Source organism: Sebastes fasciatus, chromosome 16 (assembly GCF_043250625.1).
Source record: "Sebastes fasciatus isolate fSebFas1 chromosome 16, fSebFas1.pri, whole genome shotgun sequence".
Taxonomy (NCBI): domain Eukaryota; kingdom Metazoa; phylum Chordata; class Actinopteri; order Perciformes; family Sebastidae; genus Sebastes; species Sebastes fasciatus.
In genome coordinates, this window is record NC_133810.1 from 5,202,606 (window position 1) to 5,225,979 (window position 23,374).

General features: G+C 41.3%; 1 protein-coding gene and 1 long non-coding RNA gene across 4 annotated transcripts in view; one reads left to right on the top strand and one right to left on the bottom strand.

Moving 5' to 3' along the window:
* Positions 1 to 23,280, top strand: part of gtf2ird1 (GTF2I repeat domain containing 1) — a 29,895-nt gene extending 6,615 nt beyond the window's left edge. For 2 of the 3 annotated variants that reach the window (XM_074609990.1, XM_074609991.1), the window contains exons 3-27: positions 834 to 975; positions 2,722 to 2,898; positions 3,036 to 3,219; positions 4,941 to 5,263; positions 6,157 to 6,252; positions 7,606 to 7,689; positions 8,967 to 9,150; positions 11,227 to 11,252; positions 11,802 to 11,928; positions 13,238 to 13,281; positions 13,539 to 13,619; positions 13,923 to 14,120; positions 17,054 to 17,107; positions 17,725 to 17,805; positions 18,043 to 18,226; positions 18,354 to 18,415; positions 19,299 to 19,370; positions 19,491 to 19,758; positions 19,938 to 19,966; positions 20,073 to 20,120; positions 20,218 to 20,295; positions 20,746 to 20,938; positions 21,244 to 21,281; positions 21,370 to 21,476; positions 22,332 to 23,280. In XM_074609990.1, the coding sequence (XP_074466091.1) occupies positions 834 to 975; positions 2,722 to 2,898; positions 3,036 to 3,219; positions 4,941 to 5,263; positions 6,157 to 6,252; positions 7,606 to 7,689; positions 8,967 to 9,150; positions 11,227 to 11,252; positions 11,802 to 11,928; positions 13,238 to 13,281; positions 13,539 to 13,619; positions 13,923 to 14,120; positions 17,054 to 17,107; positions 17,725 to 17,805; positions 18,043 to 18,226; positions 18,354 to 18,415; positions 19,299 to 19,370; positions 19,491 to 19,758; positions 19,938 to 19,966; positions 20,073 to 20,120; positions 20,218 to 20,295; positions 20,746 to 20,938; positions 21,244 to 21,281; positions 21,370 to 21,476; positions 22,332 to 22,400 (2,949 nt within the window). In that variant the 3' untranslated portion in view covers positions 22,401 to 23,280. The remainder of the gene's footprint in view (positions 1 to 833; positions 976 to 2,721; positions 2,899 to 3,035; positions 3,220 to 4,940; positions 5,264 to 6,156; positions 6,253 to 7,605; positions 7,690 to 8,966; positions 9,151 to 11,226; positions 11,253 to 11,801; positions 11,929 to 13,237; positions 13,282 to 13,538; positions 13,620 to 13,922; positions 14,121 to 17,053; positions 17,108 to 17,724; positions 17,806 to 18,042; positions 18,227 to 18,353; positions 18,416 to 19,298; positions 19,371 to 19,490; positions 19,759 to 19,937; positions 19,967 to 20,072; positions 20,121 to 20,217; positions 20,296 to 20,745; positions 20,939 to 21,243; positions 21,282 to 21,369; positions 21,477 to 22,331) is intronic. The other variant, XM_074609992.1, reaches the window with a different exon arrangement.
* The window catches only part of LOC141752250 (uncharacterized), a 423,479-nt gene that overhangs the window by 228,075 nt on the left and 172,030 nt on the right, over positions 1 to 23,374 (bottom strand). The gene's annotated exons all lie outside the window — the stretch shown is intronic.

The following is a 23,374-nucleotide window of genomic DNA, read 5'->3' on the forward strand; positions in this document are numbered from 1 at the left end:
TATGAACCAGTTTCATTCTGAATATTTCTTGTTTAAGTGAATATGCATTGAACGCAATAAATTGATAATTATGCACAACAGTGTGAGAGGACCTGAGGGTCCAATTAAGTATTTTTCCGTCCCACGAGCATCAGAGTGCAGCTCTTCTTCAGCTCCATCTGTGTTCTGGTCCCTATTTTTCAAATGGAAACGCCCACTCAGCCGTTGCAAAAAGCAGTGACGTAGGTTACCAAATTCAGCTAATCGAAGCAAATCAATAAGGTTATGAATAATGTGAACGCTAGCACTAGCTGAGTTAACGTTAGATGTGCTAAGTTTGGAAATAACTGAAAGGGTTAGTTCAGATTTATTGGAAGTGGGGTTGTATGCATACTCCTGCGTTTTACGAGGTAAAGTAACTGTTTTTGTGAATGGAGTCTGGTGGCTTTGAAGAGAGCGATATTGACTTACTGATCTGAACTACCATGGCGTTCACAGCAGTACATTGCTTGGCGTCCATGTCGGTACTCCTGTCTGCTTCTCCAAACTGGGAGCATGCCGACCGCTAAGCTGTATGTAACGTTAATACACTGACTATAAGGATGTATATATACTGTACATGTAGCAGCGTCATCATGCAGAAACCTACGTCAGCTCACGTGGGAAAACGTTTTTAGAAGGGCTTGAAGGGAAAATAGCATTTTGATGCTAAAACATACGTATTTTGACCAAATTTTGAATGTTCCGATTTGAATACATAAGAAACACCACTGAACTTTAATGAACTCTTGAGTTGTCTACCTCAGAGTTTATGGTAATGAGTTATGAGTGAATGACGCCTCCTTGTTTTGCAGTGCATGGCGATGTCTAAGCTCAATGCCGAGGTGGCGTGTGTCACCGTACACGAGGACAGCGTGATTGCTGTCGGCACAGAAAAGGGCCGAGTGTTCCTCAACTCCAGGAGGGAAATCCAAACAGACTTCTACAAGTTTTGCCGTAAGTTCTGCTCCCGCTGTTGTTTTCCATTCTTCACTCATCTCGATAGAGCGTTGATCAGTCTCATTACAGCTACAGCTGTGAGGCAGTTACATAAGAAGCACTTGTGTCAGACTCGTCCCTGTTGGATTTTTGCAGTTTTGTGATCGCAGAAAATGCAGATTCAGCCAAAAGCTTCAATAACTGCAGCGGCGTGCAGTTTTTCCCTCAATGTCAGATTTCTTTGACAGAAAACAAAGTAGTTGCAGTTTCACACATTTTATCAAACAAAACGATATATCAACAAACAGTCTTGTCACATCTCATTTGGTAAAAACCATTTGATGTGTTACGTTTGCAAAACAACAGACATCACTGCTCACAGCTCTGGAACAGTGAGTGTGTCAGAGGCTTGTTTAGGAGGAGAAAGGTTTAAGTTAACCCTTTAAAAACAGACCGTTGTGGCATGTTTAAATCGATCTATAATAAAAACCATAATAGCTATAGAGCATTCTTTCTTTATGCAATAGAAAGCTAAGGCTTCCGTTTTTCGCGTCATCACTTTGTAAGCTCTCGATGACGTCATTAGCTTACGTTACGTGCGGTACAAAATGTGATGACATCACACGGTGGTGCCAGAGTATTGCCCCTTAATGGCTGTGGGAGATTATTGTTTGCATGATCCTGTTTAAATCGATGTAAAATAAAAACCATAATAGCTAGAGCATTCATTCATTTTGCAGCAGAAAGCTCAATTATTCTGGTTTATTGACTTGCATAACCTTTTAGCTTAGGTTTTACAGATTTTAAGGTTATGAAGCATTTGAAGATAATCCAAGAAGTGACATCACAATAAGCAAAAATACCAATGTAGGCACTGGCAGACCATTTCTATTGCAGAGTTTAAAGAGGTTCAAATCAAGGGAAATGGACTGCTTTACAATTGGCCTCTGATTCACCCATTAACACACACTCAGACGGATGGCGACGGAGCTGCCATGCATTCCTAACATATTCAGAATATAATGGTGAATAACAGTATTTCTACAGAAAGTTTGGACTAAACATTTCTATGCCTTGTGAGAAAAATATTCCAATATACTTCTTACCCAAAGTGTAAGCCTTCATTTCCTATAAACAATCTAGTATGCAAGTTTGTAAGCTGAGACATAAATCAATGTTGGGATATAAAGCCTCACCTGTGGACCTTGAGCGCTAAAGTGCAACAGCAAATAATACACTCAGACTCAGCAATGTTTCCCGACTAATAACTCCAATTTGAGGGGTTGTGACCTTCCATTATGCCGTTTCATTTTATCAGGCTGGTTATTCAAGGTGAAATTAGTTTTTCCCTGCCAGTTACAGAGCGCAGTAACTCCAGTTTGCTTTGTTTAGTAAAGAAGTAGAATAGAAATACAGTAAAGCGTTTTGTTTAAGTTTCAGGTAGTTGGCCCTCAACTACAACAAATGAGGAGTATTTATACTGAGTGGCTTCACCAATTGTTGCAGATGCTTTTCATTTATCAGGACACATTGTAGGACAAACAAGTCATTCGTATTATATGCCACTGTTTTTCAAAAGGTCTCAATCTTGTTTTTTTGGCACACTTAAAGTCCTGAGGCTGACTCTGTTAGGGACGGAGTAAGGGAAGCTAAATTAACTTTTTTTTTATACTCATATTGCAGGTAATATGGGCCCTCAAGCATCTGAAATGTTCTTATTTTTCCTTCTAATTGCAAGATGTGACTTTTATCATTTGTTTTTAGGGGGGCCATGTTTGCAGAATTTGACCACAGCAAATGCCCATACCAAAGACCAGGAAAGTGATCTCGGCAAACTGAGTAAGGATGGCGAGCATGGGAAATCAAGAGCTCCGTCAGACGCTCAATCCAACATCTTTGTTCTGAGGAAGATGGTGGAGGAAGTCTTCGCTGTTCTTTACAGTAAGGAGTCAACAGCAGTGCTTTTTATGCCATAAATCTCTTAGCTTAAAGGGCGGGTCTATTATTATTTAGGTTTTTATATCATTCGGTGACAAGATCTATTACAGAGTACTCCCAGTGCCTCGTGTGTTACGCAGGTGAGGCTGTGGGGAAGAGCAGCCTGGTCCCTGTGCCTTATGAGTGGATCCAGAAGGACCCTAGCTGTGTGGCGGCCCACGGTTTGCCTGAGGGAGTCACCCTGAAGAAGCCCTCCGAGTACGACACCAAGACGCTGATGAAGATCCTGGAGCAGAGCCACCGCATCCAGTTCACAGTCAAGAGGTGAGTCTGTTATTCTTTAACACACTGCTGTTTGGGATAACACACTGCTTGTGTCAGATTATGAAACCAGCTGTTTCACGTCTGATCACTCCAGAATGGAAAGAGAAGTTTGGCATGTCAGCTTAGCCTCTAATGCTTTGCAGAGATAGATACTTAGACGGCTGTCCCGGCATGTTTCGTAGCTAGTTATTGGTAGCAGACGGGCTGTAGTGTATTAGTGAGGGATAGACAAGGTTTTAATTCAGATAGCTCTCAGGTTACATGTTAGTCTCTCCAGAACATTGTTTAGAGTTAGATTTACATTGACGTCGGGGTGCTAATGCAGAGTCATCCAGCAACACGGTGACGATGTCTTTCTGAACAAAGCCCGGCTCGTGGTACTTGTCAAAATGTAGTATGTATAGTATACAGTCAGGCACAAACATAACTAATGTTATGGGTTTCATTTTGCAAGATACCGGTAGATTAATTATGAATGCAGGATTACCCGACGTTTTGTTAGCATAACATTAGCTTATATTTGTCTGGGTGATTGTGTAGTTGGCATTTAGCTTGTAGATCTGAAGGTCCTGTACCCACTCGTTTGTAAATTGGACATCGGTCTCCAAAGATTAACATTTTTTTATTTGCTGACAGGTTGCTAACGCCAAAACACCGTAAAACAACGCAAAGGTTCTTAAGTCCCGGGGAAACTTTCTGCCGTGGAAACGGGGCTTTATTGCATTTTGACCGCTGGGATCAGGGTCTAAATTAAGTTCTGGGGACAGTTTCCACCCCAAAAAGGCCCTGGTCGAGGGGTAGTCATTTCTGAAAATACAGGAACTTTTCGGGGTGGAGTTTGCAGGGATGACCGTCGCTGATTAGTCAAACACAAACACAGCGCCGCTGCTTCAACTCGTGTACCACTTCATTCATAAAACAAGTATCTAGTATTGATTTAGGACCATTTTAGGACGAGGGGAGAGCATTTCTCTTTATTTTATAACATTACAGGTAAAGACCAATACAAAAGAGAGAGACAGCTCGGCGGAGCTGTGAATGAGAGAAAACAAACTGTTATCTTGATTGTTTCACGGTGATTACGTTCTAAAGCACAAGTGTGTTTACCGCTGTGACCACCAGCAGCCCTCGTCACACGTCATGTTGCTTTCGCATACGTCAGCGGACTAATTTGTCTAATCTTCACAGGTCTATAGGCCGCGGTGGAAATGCAGACAACAAGGAACCTTTTAGTTCCTTGAATAGTAGTCCCGGGACTAAAATTACCAGGATTGTTTTTGGTGGAAATGCGGCGTTATTGGCTTCCTTAAAAACACCAAACATTCTGCATCATTTTTTTTTTTTAGCTTTTTTAGTTTGCTCCATTAACAACTGTCACATGCCTTTGCCCACAACAGAGTGGGGGGGTTTCCTGTGTCTACGACTGTATAATGAAAGTGAAAAATGTTGATAAGACTGAGACTCCAATTTGTGTTTGGTCTGTTTGCCACTTTTTCTTGGGAAAGCACATAACTTGAGGTAGAGAGGACAAAACAGAGGAGTCTAAATAAACACATCATCCGATTTCATTTATCTTTTAATCACTTCTTCTAAAAGTTATCAAGGGGATATGTCATAATGAAACACATAAATTGGCTGTTGCTGCAGCAAGTGATACCAGTTTGCCAACAAAAAGCTTGATGTCAAGCTGTGCTGTTACTTGACTTTCTGTGTGCGTACAGGCCAGCAGAAGATTTGTCTCGAGAAGCCAAGTCCAGCACTGATGTCAATCACAACTCTTCCACCGCCGTCATGACGCCGAGCGGCCACGGCGCAGGGAAGACCACCGCCCAGGCGGTCACATCATCGAGTCCCGCCGCCACTTCCAGCAACTCTGTTCTGTCAAACTTCCTGTACGGCATGCCCATGTCCTCCAAACCTCACCCGGACGGCAAGCTGGATTTCAAACCCATGTCCCTCCTCAACCTGGGCAAGGACAGACTGGCCAACTGGACATCAGGGACGGATAAGATGGGCACGTCTGTCATGGACTGTGCTATTAATGGTAAGATGTGTGGAGGAGGGTGGGTTTCAACAGTGAAATATGGTTTTTGGGTGAGTGTTCCACAATCACAGCATTAAAGGGATAGTTCGGGTGTTTTTAAGTGGGGAGCACGGGAGCAGAGCAATGTGCTGCTGTGGACGTGGGCAGCGGCAAAACATATTTTAGACTACTTAAAAAAAATCAATATCGGTTTAAGTGTACGCTATGTTTAGAAGATTTTCACTGCTTTACCTTTTTTAGGTGGGCCACTGACTATGTATAAGTACCTCACACAACCCCACTTCAAAACGCCCAAACTATCCCTTTAACAGCGAACGCTTGTTATTGTAATCCAGCCGGAGCTCGACTGCAAGCAGAACAGATAATATCGGGTGCATTTGAAAAGCTTCCTTTTGGGAATAGATGTAAAATTCAAGATTGAGATAACATTCACAATAATGATCATAATAATAAAGAAAAGTAAAATCTCTATGTGAAAAAAAACGTCAGACTAAGTGCTTCATCCTACGCCTCCGGTGTGCCTGGAAAAGTGGTAAGTCTGCAGTGTGCTTTGAAGTCTGATTATTATACCGCTCATTATTCCATTCAAAGCAGCACTTTACTTTTATAGCCTTGTATTTCCTTGTTATATTCATATCTCTAAATGAGTCATTTAACTCGCAACCACCAGTAGTCAGCTCTTAGGTGGATTGCTTACCTATATTTGAAATGCTAGAAAAGAAGAAGAAGAAGTCATGCACACATAGAATGATTGAATTCTCTATCCTGGTACTTTTGCATCTCGGCAGTTAATTAGATGCTTTAGTCAAGCATCTTGTATCTATCGGGATACTCAGTGAACATCTCTGACTGTGAATTTAACTGAATATATTTAATTTGTCTCTCATTTTCAGATGATTCAACAAGACTATCTGGTGAGCAGGGTCAGAGCCCTCCTGGCGTCCACATCTCTAAGAGGCTACTCTTCTCCATAGTGCATGAAAAATCAGGTAAGATTGAACCAAGAAGATACACTAGAGGCAATTTAACATGCACAACATCAGTCCATTGGTCATTAGAGACAAGTTCACCCCATCACATCTCTTGTCTTAGACAATCTTTATATATTTAGATGTATAACTGAGTCAAACATATTGACTGAGTCTGAGGCATCACTAAAGAGCAACATTTAAAGATTTTAACTGCATAAAATGTTCCCGATATTTCCCTCAGATTTCCTCTTAATTAGCTCCAAAGTTAAATGTCAGTGCTTCACATACTTGCAAGCATTAACACATTATATCTCTTAATTCAAATCCATACAAAAATGAGTGAGCTTTATACTTAGTTTCAGTATGATATGGTGTTAGATCTTTAACATATGTACATGTTGTAGAGAGCATTATATATCATTCGATATTAGCTTATCACAGACATATTGGTATCAGCGTTTATGTTTAACGAACGTAGAAATTGCAGCACAGAAAGATGTGTTTGAGGTCGTTTATAAACTGTGATAGCAACATAGTTTGTCCATCATAGAGTTTATTTTTCAGCTTATTTTTTATTTTGCAAAATCTTGATCACATTTCTTTATAACCAAATTTAAGAATTTTTTATCAAAAAAGGATTTGGGTATTTCTTTATTATTATTATTATTATTATTATTATTATTTTAAAATTTTAATGTATTAGAATTTGTATATTTTATTATTTGATTACAATTTTTTATTATTATTAAATGTTTTTCTTTCCCTTGTTTTTGAATATTTTGTTTTTCAATTTACAGTTACTATCTGTTATTATATACATATTATTTTACTTGTTATGGTTTAGGTTGTTGTAGTAATTTTTCTTAAGGAAAAAATAAAAAGTACGATTTGAAAAAAGGATTAGGATTCTTTTTTTCACTCTCAAATATCGATAGCAGTATCAGCCTCAAATATTCAGCATCAGTCGGGTTATTATGTGCCGTCACAAATGAATATTCTAAATAATGCTCAAATCTCTTGTCCCAGAAGAGTTTTTTTGTGCATTGAGTTTTACCTCTTTCCTTGTGTTCTCCTGTGCCCTGCTTGGCTCATACAGTAGCCAAGCATTGTTTACTGAACAAAGGCTAAACTATACTAAACCTGAACCATTAAGGGCTAAGCTACTAAGACGTTAAGAGTAATCCCGTAAGAAGATTGCACTTATTTCCCAAGTCGACATCGAGTAGATGGAGAAGATTAATGTCAGGTATTTTGGTTCTCCAATGAAATAAATCTCATTTGAATGTGAAAGCTCCAATAAGCCTTAATAAACGTTTCATTTGTACGTAAAGCATTGACAGGAGTTTGTTTCTTCTACTTGTTTTCTTGCAGAAAAATGGGATTCTTTCATTCGGGAAACTGAAGACATCAACACGTTGAGAGAATGTGTTCAGATCTTGTTCAACAGCAGATACGGTGAGGAAAGCCTCTCTCTTTCTCTTTGCATTTAGATTTTGTTTTGGCTTCAGTATCGCATATAGGCTGCCATTTACAAAGGTATCCCAGCCTCCTCAAGCAGTTGTTCATGCACAGTGATGATTTCTGTGCGTATCTATTGGGGTCAGTGCTTTGGCTTGATCATCTTTTCCTCAGTGATTCACAAGACATGTATTTGTAGCCGCAGTACACTGCTAATTCCTGCAAAGAAAATGTCTGTAGACGAGCTCAAGCAGAGGAAGAATACAGCTGATTACAATTAAATATTTGTTTTGCCACGTATTTGAAAGCATTCAAAAGATGCTTGCAAGCAATCCAACTGCAGTGTACTGATTCAGTGGTTACCGTGCATCTCTACAAATTAAGGGAACATTACGACTCATGGGATCTGTTTCCAGAATCTTTTATCCGAGCCCACAGCACCGATTTATCATTCCCTTAAAGTTTAATTATTCATTTAGCTGGAATTATCTTCACTTCTGTAAACCTTTACAGGGGGTGTGCATCCCACTGGTGGCTGTTTTTCCTTCTGCAAATTAATGTGTGTAGAGTAACAAATGCATACAGATGAGTAACCCACTATTACCTCTCGTTAAATAGCAGGTCTATTATTGTTTTCATTTGGTTTTTATGTCATTCTGTAGCTTCTCAGTGGTGTTCCTTATGTTTTCAAATCCAAACATTCACATTTTGGACAAAGTATGTTTTAGCGTCAAACAGCGATTTTCCCTTCAAGCCCTTCTAAAACCTTTGTCCCTCGTGACCTGACATAGGTTTCTGCATGATGACGCTGCTACATGTGCAGTATACAGTATATACATCCTTATAGTCAGTGTATTAACGTCACATACAGTAACTTAGATGGCGGTCGGCATGCTCCAGGTCTGGAGAAGCAGACAGGAGTACCGGCAGGAAGCTCAGCAATGTAATGCTGTGGACGCCACGTTAGTTCAGATTCGAAAGTCACACAAAAATACAAACAAACTAACCGATCGATGCAGCGGTAGACCAGCAACTCCTGTGTTCTGAGAGGTAGAATTACTGTTTTTGTGAATGGAGTCTGGTGGCTTTGAAGACTGCGCTATAACAGCTTCAGTTTCCTGTCTGAAAGGGCTGTCTGATGGCGAGGTAAAGCAGTGAAAATATACAGTATAGTGTATGATATGATATGATAAGACCAGAACGATAAGTGATAAGTGATATTCTTTCAGTAGCATCACAAAAACCATGGTTGCTTATTGTTTTTCTACCTCCAGCTGAGGCCCTAGGTCTAGATCACATGGTGCCTGTCCCCTACCGCAAAATAGCCTGCGACCCGGGAGCCGTGGAGATCATTGGCATCCCCGACCAGATCCCCTTCAAGAGACCCTGCACCTACGGAGTTCCCAAGCTCAAACGCATCCTGGACGAGCGCCACGGGATCCGCTTCATTGTCAAACGGTAACCGATGCTCTTGAGATCACATTATGTTATATTTAGACTGGGTACCTTTCTGGGCAGACATCAGTCTTTGGGATAAATTCAAAGTGTTAGGCTGATGAACTGTAATTCATAAGGAAACGCTTGCTTCCATGTCTAATTTAGTCATTGAGTGCCAATTATACTTCACCCGATTCATTGTCGTCCACAAGACCAGCGTTGGACTCGCCTCTGAAAGTTTTATTTTGAAAAGCTTTTTAATAAGCAGCCACCAAGCGAGCCAGCCTATACCATCTGTCTGTTAAACGTCTTCAGCCCACTACGTCCCGCTGACTGGTAAACCGTTTCCATTCATGTCCCAAATGACTTTCCCTTTCCAGCATACTGCGCTAACGGCTGCTCTTCCATCCATTTGTTTAAGCTAATTTAAATGAGCCACCATGCCTTGTTTGAGATAACACATCTCTTAACGAATCCTGCAGGCAGCTCATTAGTGTTAATAGAATTAGGAAAGACTGAAAATGTGATTAATTCAGAATTGCATCACACTCCCATTGTCATTGAGAGATGTTCCAGATGCACACCCTGATGTTCTTCTTTTTCTGGCATGTTCTTTGTTGACAGTCTATGTTCATTTAAAAGTAACTGATCGTTAATTATAATGGTTGGCTGCTTTAACTGGAACCAACATTTTGTTCTCATTTAAAGCTGCAGGCTTGCTATTAATTATACTCAGATGATATCACATGTAATAACAAGCTAATTTGAAATCCATGTTATGAGCAGTTCAATTTCAAAATTAGAGTCAAATAGATCAAAACTCGCCGTCTGTTGTTAATAATGGAAATCTTATTGAGGGTGTTTTTAAAAGCATACTAGAGGTGTGGCTCGAGGGAGGGTGATGTGGTTAGCGATATTGTCTGTGGGCCCAGTGCTGCAACACGCTGGTCCAGATCAGGGTTAGGCAAAGGGTGTTACTTGGTGACATCACCACATTACATAGTGAGGTGTTTCAGGCAGTTCAGGATCAGTGTTTCTGTGCCAAACTCCCTTTGGCCTGGACTTTGGACTTTGTAACTTTGGACCTTTTACATGCACAACTAGAATGGCACTCGGAGAGCGCAGACCTCCCTCCGCCCCCCTCTCTGTGCAGCTTGCGCCATCATCCACGTGTGTTTTTGTTGTTTTAGATCAGCTGTACGCAGCGGAGCATCGTAAAACACTTCATTCAAACTGGACAGACACAAAGTAAAGCTCACCTAAACCGTCGTCGTTACTCTTTCCAACAATCACCAAGTGTGCTTTGGTCGAACTCAACTGTAATTTCACAGAGTTTAATGAGAAAAGACGCCGATTCTACAGTTGCCCCCCCCCGGCTCTCTCTCTGTCTCTCTCTCTCTGAAGGAAGGAGGCAGGGTCATGCGTCATCAATGCGTCATCAGTTACACTGTGCATGTTTTATACCCAGAGGTCTTAATGTTCTGGCTGATCGGAATCCTTAAAAAGAATTCCTGAATCCAGATCATGATCAGGATCGCCACCAAAATCAATTCGATTGTTCGCTATGCCACACCCCACCCCTCTAAAAAAAATCATTCAAATCCATCACAGACTTTTGGAGTAATCCTGCTAACAGACAAACCAACAAACCAGCGCCGGTGAAAACATAACCTCCTTAAAACGATATAAGACACTAAAGGAAAAGGAGAAAGCACAAAAATCATAGTAGGTCCCCTTTAATCTCAAACAGTTTTACAAACAGATGTAAATAAACACGACTTAAAGAAACAGTTGTGTCTGAAGATGAATGAATTACGATCACAGCAGGAGAGGAACGCGTCGCAGTAGCATGATGAGCCAGAAGTATAGTTCACATCCACACAGTTATTTATAGAATCAGTGATAACAGAGGAATGACTCATTTACTTGATTGTTTGACTGAGACTGATCTTTTAAAGAGCATTTAATGTGCTTAAGAAGCTGCTAACGATGCGTTCCTCCACATGTACAGTGTTTGCGTCATGGGTTTTGCCCCGAGAGCTGAAACACTCTTTGAACTCGGTGACTAATGGCCTATTTTCTGTTTTGATATTGCAGAATGTTTGATGAAAGGATTTTCACTGGTAAGATTATTTTTGTTTTATTTTTCCAATATCATTTTCCCATGCATATGATCTTCATTAATAAAACACTGCTGATCTGTCTCCTCTCAAGTCACTGTCTCTAATTAGATTTAGAAATGTACTTTCTAGAACTGCAAGAAAGGAGGGAGGAGAGATTTTAATTTCTAGTATAATATAATAGTTTATCTATTGCCTTTGTATCCTCACAGGCTAAATTCATCCTATAAGTAGTGTACACTTGTGTCTATATTGCAGGCAGTGTCCCCAGTTTATTATGTACACCTAGCTGAAAGTAATCTGAGCTCATTTAATTCTCGTCAAAGGGAACTTTGGGGGGGAAATGTAATTATTTTGATAGGATGCCATGTGTGCTTTGTGAGCCCGACATTTAGACGCACAATATTTATCAGAATCTTTACAATTAATTACAGTCGCTGGCTAACAGAAAACTGCTCTGTCAGGGGTTTATTTATATATTTACACCCCGCAGATGTTCCTCGCTAATGGGATGCGCTGTTTGTTTATCTGCTGTGTCTTGTTTGTTTGAAGCTGCCGGCAAGATTGCGAGGGAGGAGGGCAAGCATGACCTGGGCTCCATGCCTGAAGACGGCTTCCTTGACAATCTGAGCCTCCCGCCCACCGCGGCCGAGCTGGTCAGCAATCCTCACAGCAGCAGGTCAGAGCACAGCCCACTCAGGAATTTAGTTTATAATGTGGAAGTATTGGATAGTGGCATGGACCAAATTGTATTGTATTTAAAGCTGGTGTTACTCATAGATTACTCAGTGTGGATGGGATGAAACTGAATTTAGCATTTACATTACTACCGTGGCACTCGCTGTGATCTGCTTAATTTTAAAGGATGCAGTTTTAGAAAATCCGTGCAGGTTACCTTAAGATCTCAGAATAACAGCTGTCGTCATAATGCCTGTTGGTGTTTAGTTTACTTGTTTTTTCAGATGAAGCAAAATTGAAAGGAATACTTCACCCCCAAAATAACCATTTGCATATCAATTACTCACCCCGTGTTCCCTTTAATTCATGAAGAAAACGTTGTTTCTATGCCTCTGTGGCGGCGAGAGCCGTGGCTGGACGCATTGTGTTTTCGGGTTGTCCGTCCGTACGTCTGTAAGATTCTCATGAACGTGATATCTCAGGAATGTCTGGAGGGAATTTCTTTTTTATCAAATTTGGCACAAACATCCACTTGGACTTAAGTTTGACCTGATTAGAATTTGCTGGTCAAAGGTCTCTAAACACATTTTTGGCATGGATGTATAAAGAGAACTGGATACAGCGTTGGAGACGGGGCCCTGTTCATTCCAATGAAAGCTCAGTGAAAGTTCTAAAGTTCAACTTCCGAGTATAAAAATTACCCAGATCTTCCGGCGATCTCCCGCATCCATTGGGCCTGTAGAGCAGGCGCAGTAGCGTTTCCTTTAACTCTGCCTCCCAGCCCTCGCTGCAGGCTCGGTCTGGGTCTCATTCACATGAAGGGAGGAAGGGAAATAACTCTGGATTCAGCTATTAGTGCATTTTACAACTTTTAGGACCTAATGATTTAAATAAGGGATATTCAAGTGTTCATAATGGGAAGTTGATTTACCTCGGAAAAGATTATCCGCTGAGTTACAGACGTCTCTTTCCCAATGTTTCCCAAAGTCCAATAGTGTTTTTGAGCCCAATGGCATCACGTGACGGATACGTAAATTGTAGTCATTCTTCGTTCACCCTAGAGACATGACAGAAAAACAGAGATTTCCAGGTAGCACGGGGTGAGTCATTTTGGGGGTGAAGTATTCCTTTAAGCCAAATCTGCACAATTGAACACATCTAATTCAACTGAAGTGTCTTCATACAGCGAGTAGCCAGTGTTGGGCCCATGAGCAATTTTGTGTCCCGCCACAAAATTGCTTATGTATTTTTAATGAACCCGTTTTTTGTAATTTGGTAGTCACCTCAGTGTGTTTTATTTAATCTCACAGATCAGCAAGTGCATGCGTGAGTCCCTTGGCTGACTGTGAAGCAGGTATGTGCAAATAAAAGCATTTCTGCATTATTAGAACTTTTGGTTAAGATGTGTTTTCTGTCTGAAGTAACAAAAGATTCACGATTCCCCAAGTGTCAAATTAAAGTCTTAAAGCAATGTTAACAGTTAAAGTCTCTCATGTTGCAGTCACTTTAAACACATTCTGTCACCTACTTAAATCTGTTTAACACAGCCGTAAAACACAGATCCACACACTGATGGGAACTAAAGCAGAATGACCTGTTCGATCCCCGCAGGTCCTTCAGGAGATTGCATTCCTTTGAAAAGGATTAAAACGGAGCCTCCAGATGGGGACATCATTCAAGTTACTGTGCCAGGTGAGTGTGCACACGCTTTGATTGTTCACTTAGATGATAAACACAGTATCCAGAGACGTACTTCTCATAGATAATAAAAAATACAAAATATTGTGTCCCTAAAATCAATGAATAATTGTGATAAATAATTGTGATCTCATCATGATTATGATTTTGCTCATAGTCGTACAGCTCTAAACTCAGTATTACATTGAACACACTAATACCAGTTAAACAGGAAATATGAAAATGTCACAGGAAATATCAGCAACCAGATATTTCCTGTTTACAGTGTGTAAAAAAAGCTCGTGTTTGTTTCCTCAGAGTCTTCTGGTACAAACGGGGAGGAGCCCAGTGAGTCTGTGGCCGAGCCGGTCGCCGCTGCAGCGTGTCCAGCCACGGCCGCAGCCGCAGCCGCAGCCACAGCCTCGCCCTCTGCTCCCGCCGCTCCCTCCGCTCCTTCTGCTCCCTCTGCTCCCTCCGCTCCCTCTGCTCCCCATCACCAAGTGGAAAACCACGCAGGTAACCTCAACCCCGTCAGCCCCCACCTTCCTTTCATCTACCCCTGGAATGCCAGCTCCACCCACAGCCCTTGCAGCCACCGTGGTGCCGCCCAGCGCCCACCGCTGCCGCCCCACACTCTGGCTGTTTTTTTAGGGAGCTAAATAAGCTGCTGCACGTATGAAAACACTTTTCTCAGATGCTTTTTTTTCTTCCACTCTCCCACTCCCCCCCCCCACGACCAAACCTCCCCAGCCACCAGTAGTTACAACCCCAACCTTAACGCTGTGTTCAGACCAAGAGCGACGCAAATTTTCGCCTCGCTTTACTCACGCCAGATGGACCGCCGGTATCATTTGTGTTCATCCGTGCTAGGAGAGGAGAAGGAGCTTGACTCCATAGATCACAACAACTTTTCTTTCTGCCATTTCCTCCATCAACCATGGAAAGAAATAACCACTGTTGCTGCTTTGTACACGTTGTGGAAGTCCCAGATATGCCAGAAAACCAAACGCCGTCGTGTCTGGGTTCATAACATCTGTCTGTATCTAGCAAGCCACACATCACCACTGTGGTATGAACCCAAAATAAACAGATTGTGCTGTGATTTAATTGCAATAAACGGATCAAAAGGATGCAGAAATAACGACATAATGATGCTGATTTGTAAAAAGTCTGAATTCATGCTTTGTCAGGTCCGTCCACAAGACCACGAGCAAACAACTTTTAAAATGCTTGTTTTCTGAATGGAGTTTGGGTCGATCAGTGCCAGGTTATGCAGCCGCTCCATCAACACTCATAAATACGTCAGCGACGTTGTTGTAAACAGATCAAAAGTATGCAACTTTTAAATTGCTTGTTTTCTAAATGGAGTTTGTTCAAGTTGTTGCTTCTACCGTAGACAGTCTGTGGTTTATACACCCATTTATACACTGAGTTTGGTCCGGTCTCTGTACAGATCTGATGTACTATCGTAGCTCTGGGTGACCACAGACAGAACGTCAGGACGTCAGTGACGACAGGAGGAGAATCTCAGCGCTGACGGGCTTTCGCAACACGGAGTCACGCTAATTTCTTCTTCGCATCTATTCGCCTCTTTGCATCGACTTTGAATGTAACCGCGCCGCGTGAAAAGTTCGCTTCGCTCTCGGTGTGAACACACAACATAAGATTCCCCACTCCCCGACTCCACCTGGCCTTCTGTAGCTCTTCTCTTCTCCCAGTCACCAGCTCTCATCTGTGAAAGGCACCATGTATCAGCTGTTTGACCTTTGACCGTTGTCAGTTTGTAAACCTTTGGACATTCAAGTTAACGCTGATGCATTGCGCTTATTTCCAGATTTTGAGTGACATTGTCCCGTAGTCCTGCTGCCCAGACTGATTAGAGATAGTTCATGTATTAGAGAGACAAAACTGCTCCTCAAAGATCCTTTCAATACTCCCAAATCCCCCAAATCCCACCTCTATCTAACATGGAACTGCTCACCTTTAAAACTAAAGTAGAGTAAGGTGACCAAGACATCTGAGTAGACTGCTCTCTCTTTCTAAACCGCATTTATGGAGTGTTAGTAAACAGCACGCTTGCAGTGATTTATTTAATTCACCTTAAAGGGTTGGTTCACCTGAAATGTTGTTGGGATATTTCAGAAGCACGTGTTTAAAACTACTAATTAAAAAATAAGTTAAATTCACTGAAAATCACATAAAAAGTTAAAATATCAAAAGTGACTTTTTTATATTCATTAAATGAGCATGTAAATGAGGCCTTTGGATGTCGTGCTATGAGAGAATGGAGAGTCTACTCAGTGTGATCTTGGGGTCTTAGCGTTCAATGCTTTCAGGAGGCGTTTTGTTTTATTTTGTTGATTTGATTGTGCTTTGTTTAAGTTTTCTTTTCTTTCACAAATGACCACTAAAGGAAAGAAAGTGAAGGTAAGTGCAGCAAATGTCACATTTAGATGTATTTGCTGTTACATGCTCTTTATCGAAGTATTCACATTTGTTGCTATTTTGCATTATATCTAGTAAAGTAACATAGATTTACATACAGTACTGGAACAAGTCATTCCGTCATGCTTCTGCAGTGTCGGACGCTGTGGACTATCTAAATTAAACAAGTTCAGTATTATCAGAATCACCTGTAAGGAGGCGTAATGGTCATAAATTGTGTGCGTCCTGAGTTGTAAAATGTCGAAGACATGTACGAAGTAGGGGATGATTTAGCATTTTAATGCAGTCCAAAGATCTGTGCGATCTAAGCACTGTGCAATATGAACTACTATATTCTTGCGTTGTAATAGGACTCAAACTGTTGCATATTTTATGAGTTTTTAATTACAATGTGCTCGGAATTATTCATTTCAAACAGCTTTGTAAAACAATATGATCGATACGATGCAAATTTTTGCAGATGTATATTTTAATCGATTAGTTGTCATATATTAAATTTATCACCAACTATTTTGATCATCTATTAAATCACTTTCAGTATTTTTTTTTAAAGAAAACATTCTCTGATTCCAGCTTCTTGAATGTGAATATTTTCTGGTTTCTTTACTCCTCTGTGACAGTAAACTGAATATCTTTGAGTTGTGGACAAAACAAGACGTTTGAGGACGTCGACAGATTAATGGACAATGAAAATAATCGTTAGTTGCCCTGTATATATGAGTAAACATAAGCTATTATAAACCAAATGTAATAACTACTGCAAAAAAAAAAAACGCTGGGAATGCTTTAGCCAGACTTGTTAATTCCCACTGACTCTTGTGCAGTAAAACCACTGAAAAAGTTTCTTGTGAACTCAGTTAACAGTAAACCATCAAGACATGGACAACTTTGTTTTTTGTCTTTTACCTTTTTACCTGAATAATAATTGAATTCTTTGTTCTGTAATTGTTTGAAAGCAGCTGTGTTTATGTTTGCCCTCCTCATGTTTGTCTTTCGTCTTGCAGTTGAAGCTCTGTCACCCGGTGCGGCCTCCCAGAGCATCAGAAGATCCTCTGAAGGTACCGACTCATTCATCGTGTTTTATCACTGCGTGCAATATTTGATCTTCTTGGAGAGGCATATAATAAAATAAAATAAAAAATAAAATAAAATAAAATAAATAAAATAAATAAAATAAATAAAATAAATAAAATAAATAAAATAAAATAAAACCACTTCAGACTTTGACCTAGACAGGCTCCTACACAACCCAGCTACAGATACTCTACTGATAGCCCGAACTTTAAGAAAACACCCTTTAAAAATTACATTTTCTCTACAATCTTGCTTGGACTGCAATTTTGAGCTTCTAACTATGGCAAACTGATATTAATTGCATTTACTTCAGTTCATTTGTGGCTTTTAGTCACATCCATCTCAAAACATATTTAGTTTTTTAGCCCCATTTTTGCACCTGTACCATCCTTTCTTTCCTACGTCCATTTGTTATGGTCTCCGGTGATTCATACACCACGCAGTCAGTTTGGCGTTTGCCAGGTCAGTGTAGGGCAGCTGGAATTAATCAAAATCAAGATAGCAAGGGGAGAAGTTAGTTATGTTCTCCCACGAACGTAATAATTCTCTTTTAATGAATGCTCCTGGTGTAAATGTTTCTCTCATATTTTGACTCATCTAGCGGGGAGTTTGGTGGAGGACATTGGTGAAATGATTCTTCAGCTTCGGAGACAAGTGGAGAGCCTCTTCAGCATCAAGTACGGTAAGATACCTGTAGTCCTTCATACGAGGGCGGGAAGTTCTGTCATAATTGCACACACCCTTTGCACACACCCTTTACCAGTAGACAGTGGAGCAGTTTGCAGTGTTTTACTGACTGTATGAAGGAAACAGTTGATCAACAACATGATGCTACTTTTTTAATTGAAGTAATTTGCTTGTTAAGACATTACTTGTATTAGCAACCGGTGAGCTTTTGCCGTCTCCTCCTCTTCCTCAGCTGATGCTCTGGGTCTGCCTGAACCAGCCAAGGTGCCCTACTCCAAGTTCCAGATGTACCCGGAGGATCTGTACGTCACCGGGCTGCCGGAGGGAATCTCAATCCGAAGGCCCAACTGCTTCGGAGCGGCCAAACTGCGCAAGATCTTAGCCGTCAGCAGTCAGATCCAGTTTGTCATCAATAGGTGAAAGCAAATACAGTAATGAGCATGTGAAGTGTTGTTATTATTACTTTGATTAACAGATTATTAATCAGGTAAAATTGGGATTCATTCACCGTTTTGTAAATGTTGTCTTTTTGTTGGTCTCCAGGCCTGATCTGCTAGCTGAGCAAGTAAAACAAGAGATGCCTTCAATGCCCATCTGCGATCCAGGTATGTTCGCCTTATTATACTTATATTGATAATGTATTTGAATGCAAATAACTGATAAAATGGCATAAAATTCAGGCTCAGATACACTACGTTTGGCTCAGAGAAGAGTGCCCCAAAATATCACAACAATAAAATCAGGAAGCCACATGATTCACTAACCTTCTGGAATACAATGAGACGTTTACCTAATAAAAGAAAGACACTTTGTTTGTGTTTATTATTTTGACATTAGTTATTTTGATCATGCAAATTGTGGCAGTAGTGTTCCTCTGCATGCAAGTCAGAAGACTACATTTCCCATGATGCTTTGGGGCTCTAGGGTGTGATTCTCAGTGGATCGGTGCTTGCAGTTGCTTGCTCCTTTTTTGAGGGTTTGTTTGCACCAATATTTTTGTGAATAAGAAAAAAAAGTCTTCTGTGTATTGATTGCCTATTAACAGTATCTGGGCAGATCAGCAACATTTAACATTCTGCACACAAGCAAAGTCATTTTTCATGCAGTATACATTTTAAATGCAGTATACACCTACTGTACTATTGAAAGCTCTGAAGATAAAGCAGTATCTCTGCAGACAGTAGGAAGGCTGTGTGAGGAATATTCCTCCATCTGGAAAGTTAATAATGCAGGTTTTAAGATGCTATTTGCTCTATCCTCTGCATGATGGAAATTATGAGGTTAAATCCAGTGCATGCTCTATTTTTAAAACGGCTCTTCTAAGGGAAAAAGGAAAGGTCCTTGCAGGGATTTCCTGCAGCTATCTCTACCTTTTATTTGTGACAAAGCTCAGCTGCTGGAACAAGGAGCAGCTCTCGTCGTTGTCAGTAAATCTTAAGAGGCGACAAAAACAAAAGTTTAACCTTTTTAAATGTTTTTATTCCAAAGAGCTGGACGCCCAGGATGCATCATCAGGAGCAGAGGATGCTGCAGCTCTATCTAAGAGACCTGGTTTCTCAGGTACGTTGAAGCTTCTATGTGATGCTGTATATTGATTAAACATAAATGGGCTCTGTGTGTTGATGTTTCTCACTTCGGTGTAACTACAGCAGAGATTGAAACAGTGTCTCCTCTCTCCAGAGTGCCTGGAGTCCAAGCTGTCCAGGATCGACCTGGCCAACACGCTGCGAGAGCAGGTCCAGGATCTGTTCAACAGGAAGTATGGGGAGGCATTGGGCATCAAGTACCCCGTCCAAGTGCCTTACAAGAGGATTAAGAACAACCCGGACTCGGTGATCATCGAGGGCCTCCCCCCCGGCATCCCCTTCAGGAAGCCCTGCACCTTCGGCTCCCAGAACCTGGAGAGGATCCTGGCGGTCGCTGACAAAATCAACTTTACCATCACCAGGTGGGAAGCCGCGTGATGTCACATGATCACCAGTTACTTATTCTCTGTCTCCTCCCAGTAAACTCATGTTTCATTGTTTAAAGAAAACGATTTAAAAATACGTGTAAAAACGTCCATACAGTCCCTTTAAATGTTTGTTGTATCTGTTAAACCTTTAACGTTCTATTTGTTCTTTGCAGACCCTTTCAAGGACTCATTCCAAAACCAGGTAAGAACAACATTAGTTTTGTTCATCATAAACTCTGATACCAAAAAAAACTAATATGAGTGCCATGTAATATTAATAATAATATAGAATCAATCATTTTTATCAGCACCTCGACGCGTCACTTTACTAAAGAAGGCCTACGCCTCGATAAGTGGTGAGTAGCACGTTTTTAAAGCGGACGTTTTCCTCTTGTTGCTTCATCACCAACTTTATTTGTTAAAGTTAAAAGTATTATTCTCTTCACCTGACAGATGATGACGATATCAACCGCATGGGGGAGAAAGTAGTCCTTCGAGAGCAAGTCAAGGAACTGTTTAACAAGAAATATGGTAAGGACACTTCCTGTGTGATGCATCAACTCCACTTTTTGTTGCATTGAATTTGAGCAGCTTCCAAGTGAGAGTTTTAATGACCGAGCACAGTCAGGCTGCAGCTTTGAAATGTAATTCAACATCAGAATTAAATGTGGCCGTATGTTTGCACTAAACAGTAGTATCATTGTGCTTCTAATAGCTACTGTTAGCTTCCCTGAATCACTTAAATGAACATTAATGCACTCCAGGCTAAATATGTGTGCAGTATCACGCTGTAAAAAGTGAATAAGGCTTTATATCAGACTCAAAATGCACATAGTTTTTGCAACACAGAGTAATTAGCTTCATACATCCAGCTCTACTTGCTCTTTCCGACAGTAATGAGTAAGAGCAGGTGATCAAAAAGCTTATTTTTATGTCTTTTTCTGTGTGTTTTTGATCACGTTGTCGTGTCGTGTGTTCAAGGTGAGGCTCTGGGTTTAGACCGCTCCGTCGTGGTGCCGTACAAGCTAATCCGTGGCAGTCCAGAGTCTGTAGAAGTCAGTGGCCTTCCAGACGATATCCCCTTCCGAAACCCCAACACCTACGACATCGTGTGCCTGGAGAAAATCCTTCAAGCCGCAGATAAAATAACATTCAACATCAAGAGCCAGCTACAGTGAGTAGCTGGGACACCTGCATATTCAGCAGCATGCCGGCTGTCACCACGTTGGATGTTTCAGTGGGAATTTAGGGCTTTTTGCTTCTTGGTAGTTAAGCTCATTATGGTTTATTTATGCTGTGGATTTAAATCCAGCCTGTGAGATGTCAGAGAATAAATCTCCCTCAGCAGCAAATGTAAATAATATGAAATAGTGAACAATATTTTGACGTTGAAGCGGTTAAGCTGTGATGAAAGAATGGAGCCAGGAAATGAGTGCAGTGAGTTTATTTTTATTTTCTGCTCTGTTTTCTCTCACGCAGACCTTTTGCAGAAATCTGTAGCCAAGCTTGTAACACAGGTAGGTGTTAAAGTTCCTCCTCGTGTCAGTCCAAGTAGAGATCTGTGCTTTAAAAGACTCGTAGAAGTAAAAACCTGTGTGTCTCCAGTAGGAACAGACGCCTCCACCAATCGACGAAAACGCAAGAGAGTCCAGGAGAGCAGCCGAGCGCCCGCCTCCTCTGACCTGATATCAACCAATCAGATTCCAGTGATGGTACGTTGATGATTGATGTATTGTGATGCGTGATGGGTGTTTTACACGGTAGATCCATCCTGCAGGTATCCTGTGAAATCTCAAAACACAGCGTGCAGTAATCCGGACATGGTCTTGTTTGTTTCAGGATAAGTCTGCTGATATCAATGAATTGATCTTTGATCAGACAGTATTGAGAGACGGAATAACACATTGTTGTTTTTCATTGGCTAAAGGCCCACGCACACCAAGCCGACGTCAAAGAACTAGCGGCAACGAAAAACCACTAGCTGCGTCGCCTCACGTCGCCTTTGTCTTGGATTGACAAGTTGCACTCGAACACACAACGAAGACTCCAGCCGACGGCCAATTAGCATGTACGCGTGAGAGGAAATAACTCTCCACACCAGCAGGCGGCGGTAGTCTGTATTCGTCATTCAAAAAAGGGACACCGGAAGACCGAGGACGGCGGATATACAAGCTTTTGTTATGATACGTACATGAAACAAAGCGCCGTTTTCACACCGCTCTCACTCACCACTTAGCTTCATTCCAGATGTCGCCGTGAAAATATCCGTGTGTTGGAATGATCAGACATTCAACCTCCGACACAGGCAGACTAGAGCCGACGGTGCGGGACACACCGCAAAAACTAGACCAACAGACGCTCACCGACGGCCGACCTTCGGCTCGGTGTGTCACAGCCTTAACACCACACCAAATTCCATTCTCAAATGTACACACGACTGCGTGTTTAACTGTAACTACTGAATATTAAAACAGCGTTTTGAGGCAAGGTCAACGACCTCTTTGTACTAATGAAAGCTTATTACGACTGACTTTCCTCCATCCCTGTCTTTGTCTGTGTGCCTGCAGCAGTGGCCCATGTACATGGTGGACTACAGCGGAGTGAATGTGCAGGTTCCCGGGAAAGTCAATTACTGAAGGACAAACCTGGACTGCAGCAAAGGGATGAAAGGAAGGAGGGCGTCGAAGTGATATTCATGACTCTTCCACACTAACACTTTGTCATAGTGCTACGACTAAACAGACTGAACATAGAGAGCTCCCGGTTTGACTCTGTGAATGAGGAACAACAGAATGTATGTGGATCAAAACCGCTGCAGGGCGACAGCTCGTTTCCTGTCTCCTGCCCTCCACACGGCGCCGGCCGGCAGGACAGTTTTTTTAGTTTTCAAAGCTAAAGTCACGTTCTTGGCTCTCGCATTTACGACGTGTCGATCCACTGAGTCATGTTGCTGTATCCAGCACTTGGTTGCAATGTATTACTGACAAAAAAAATGTCTTTGATAACGATCTGGTTCCATAATATTCAGATATTTGTACTTTTTATTTATTATATTTATTGAAATATAACATTATGTGCAGGGATGTAAAATACATTATTCTGTTATACAGCTCCTTGAGGAACTATCACAACACTAACAGATGCTACTAGTCACTCAGTAACCACAGCTAACCGCTGAAATCCAGTTAAACAGCAGCTATGAAGTGTCTTTATTGGGAGTTTGTGCCATCAGAAATTAAAAGGGGACTCAACGTTTGCCCGCCAGGTAGAACCTCTGCTCGCACGGCGGCAGGAAGTACCTGCAGTAAACACACACAAGACCTTCAGCCTTTATTATCTTAGCACCACATTAACAATATGTAAAATAATAACTCATTTACAGTCAGCCTGAATGTATCATGTAAAAGGAAAGAATGGTATGTTATTCTGCGATGACCGTCTCTGGACTAACGATATATTTAATATGCTGTACCTTAACGCCAATTAGGCCTTTGAAATAAAATGTGTTGCCTTGCACTTTCATTTTGTTGGAGTTTATTTTGGATGTCTGATGTACAGGAAGCCGTCTTCACCACAACGTCTGTCTGTTTTAATTTTCCAGTTTCATCCC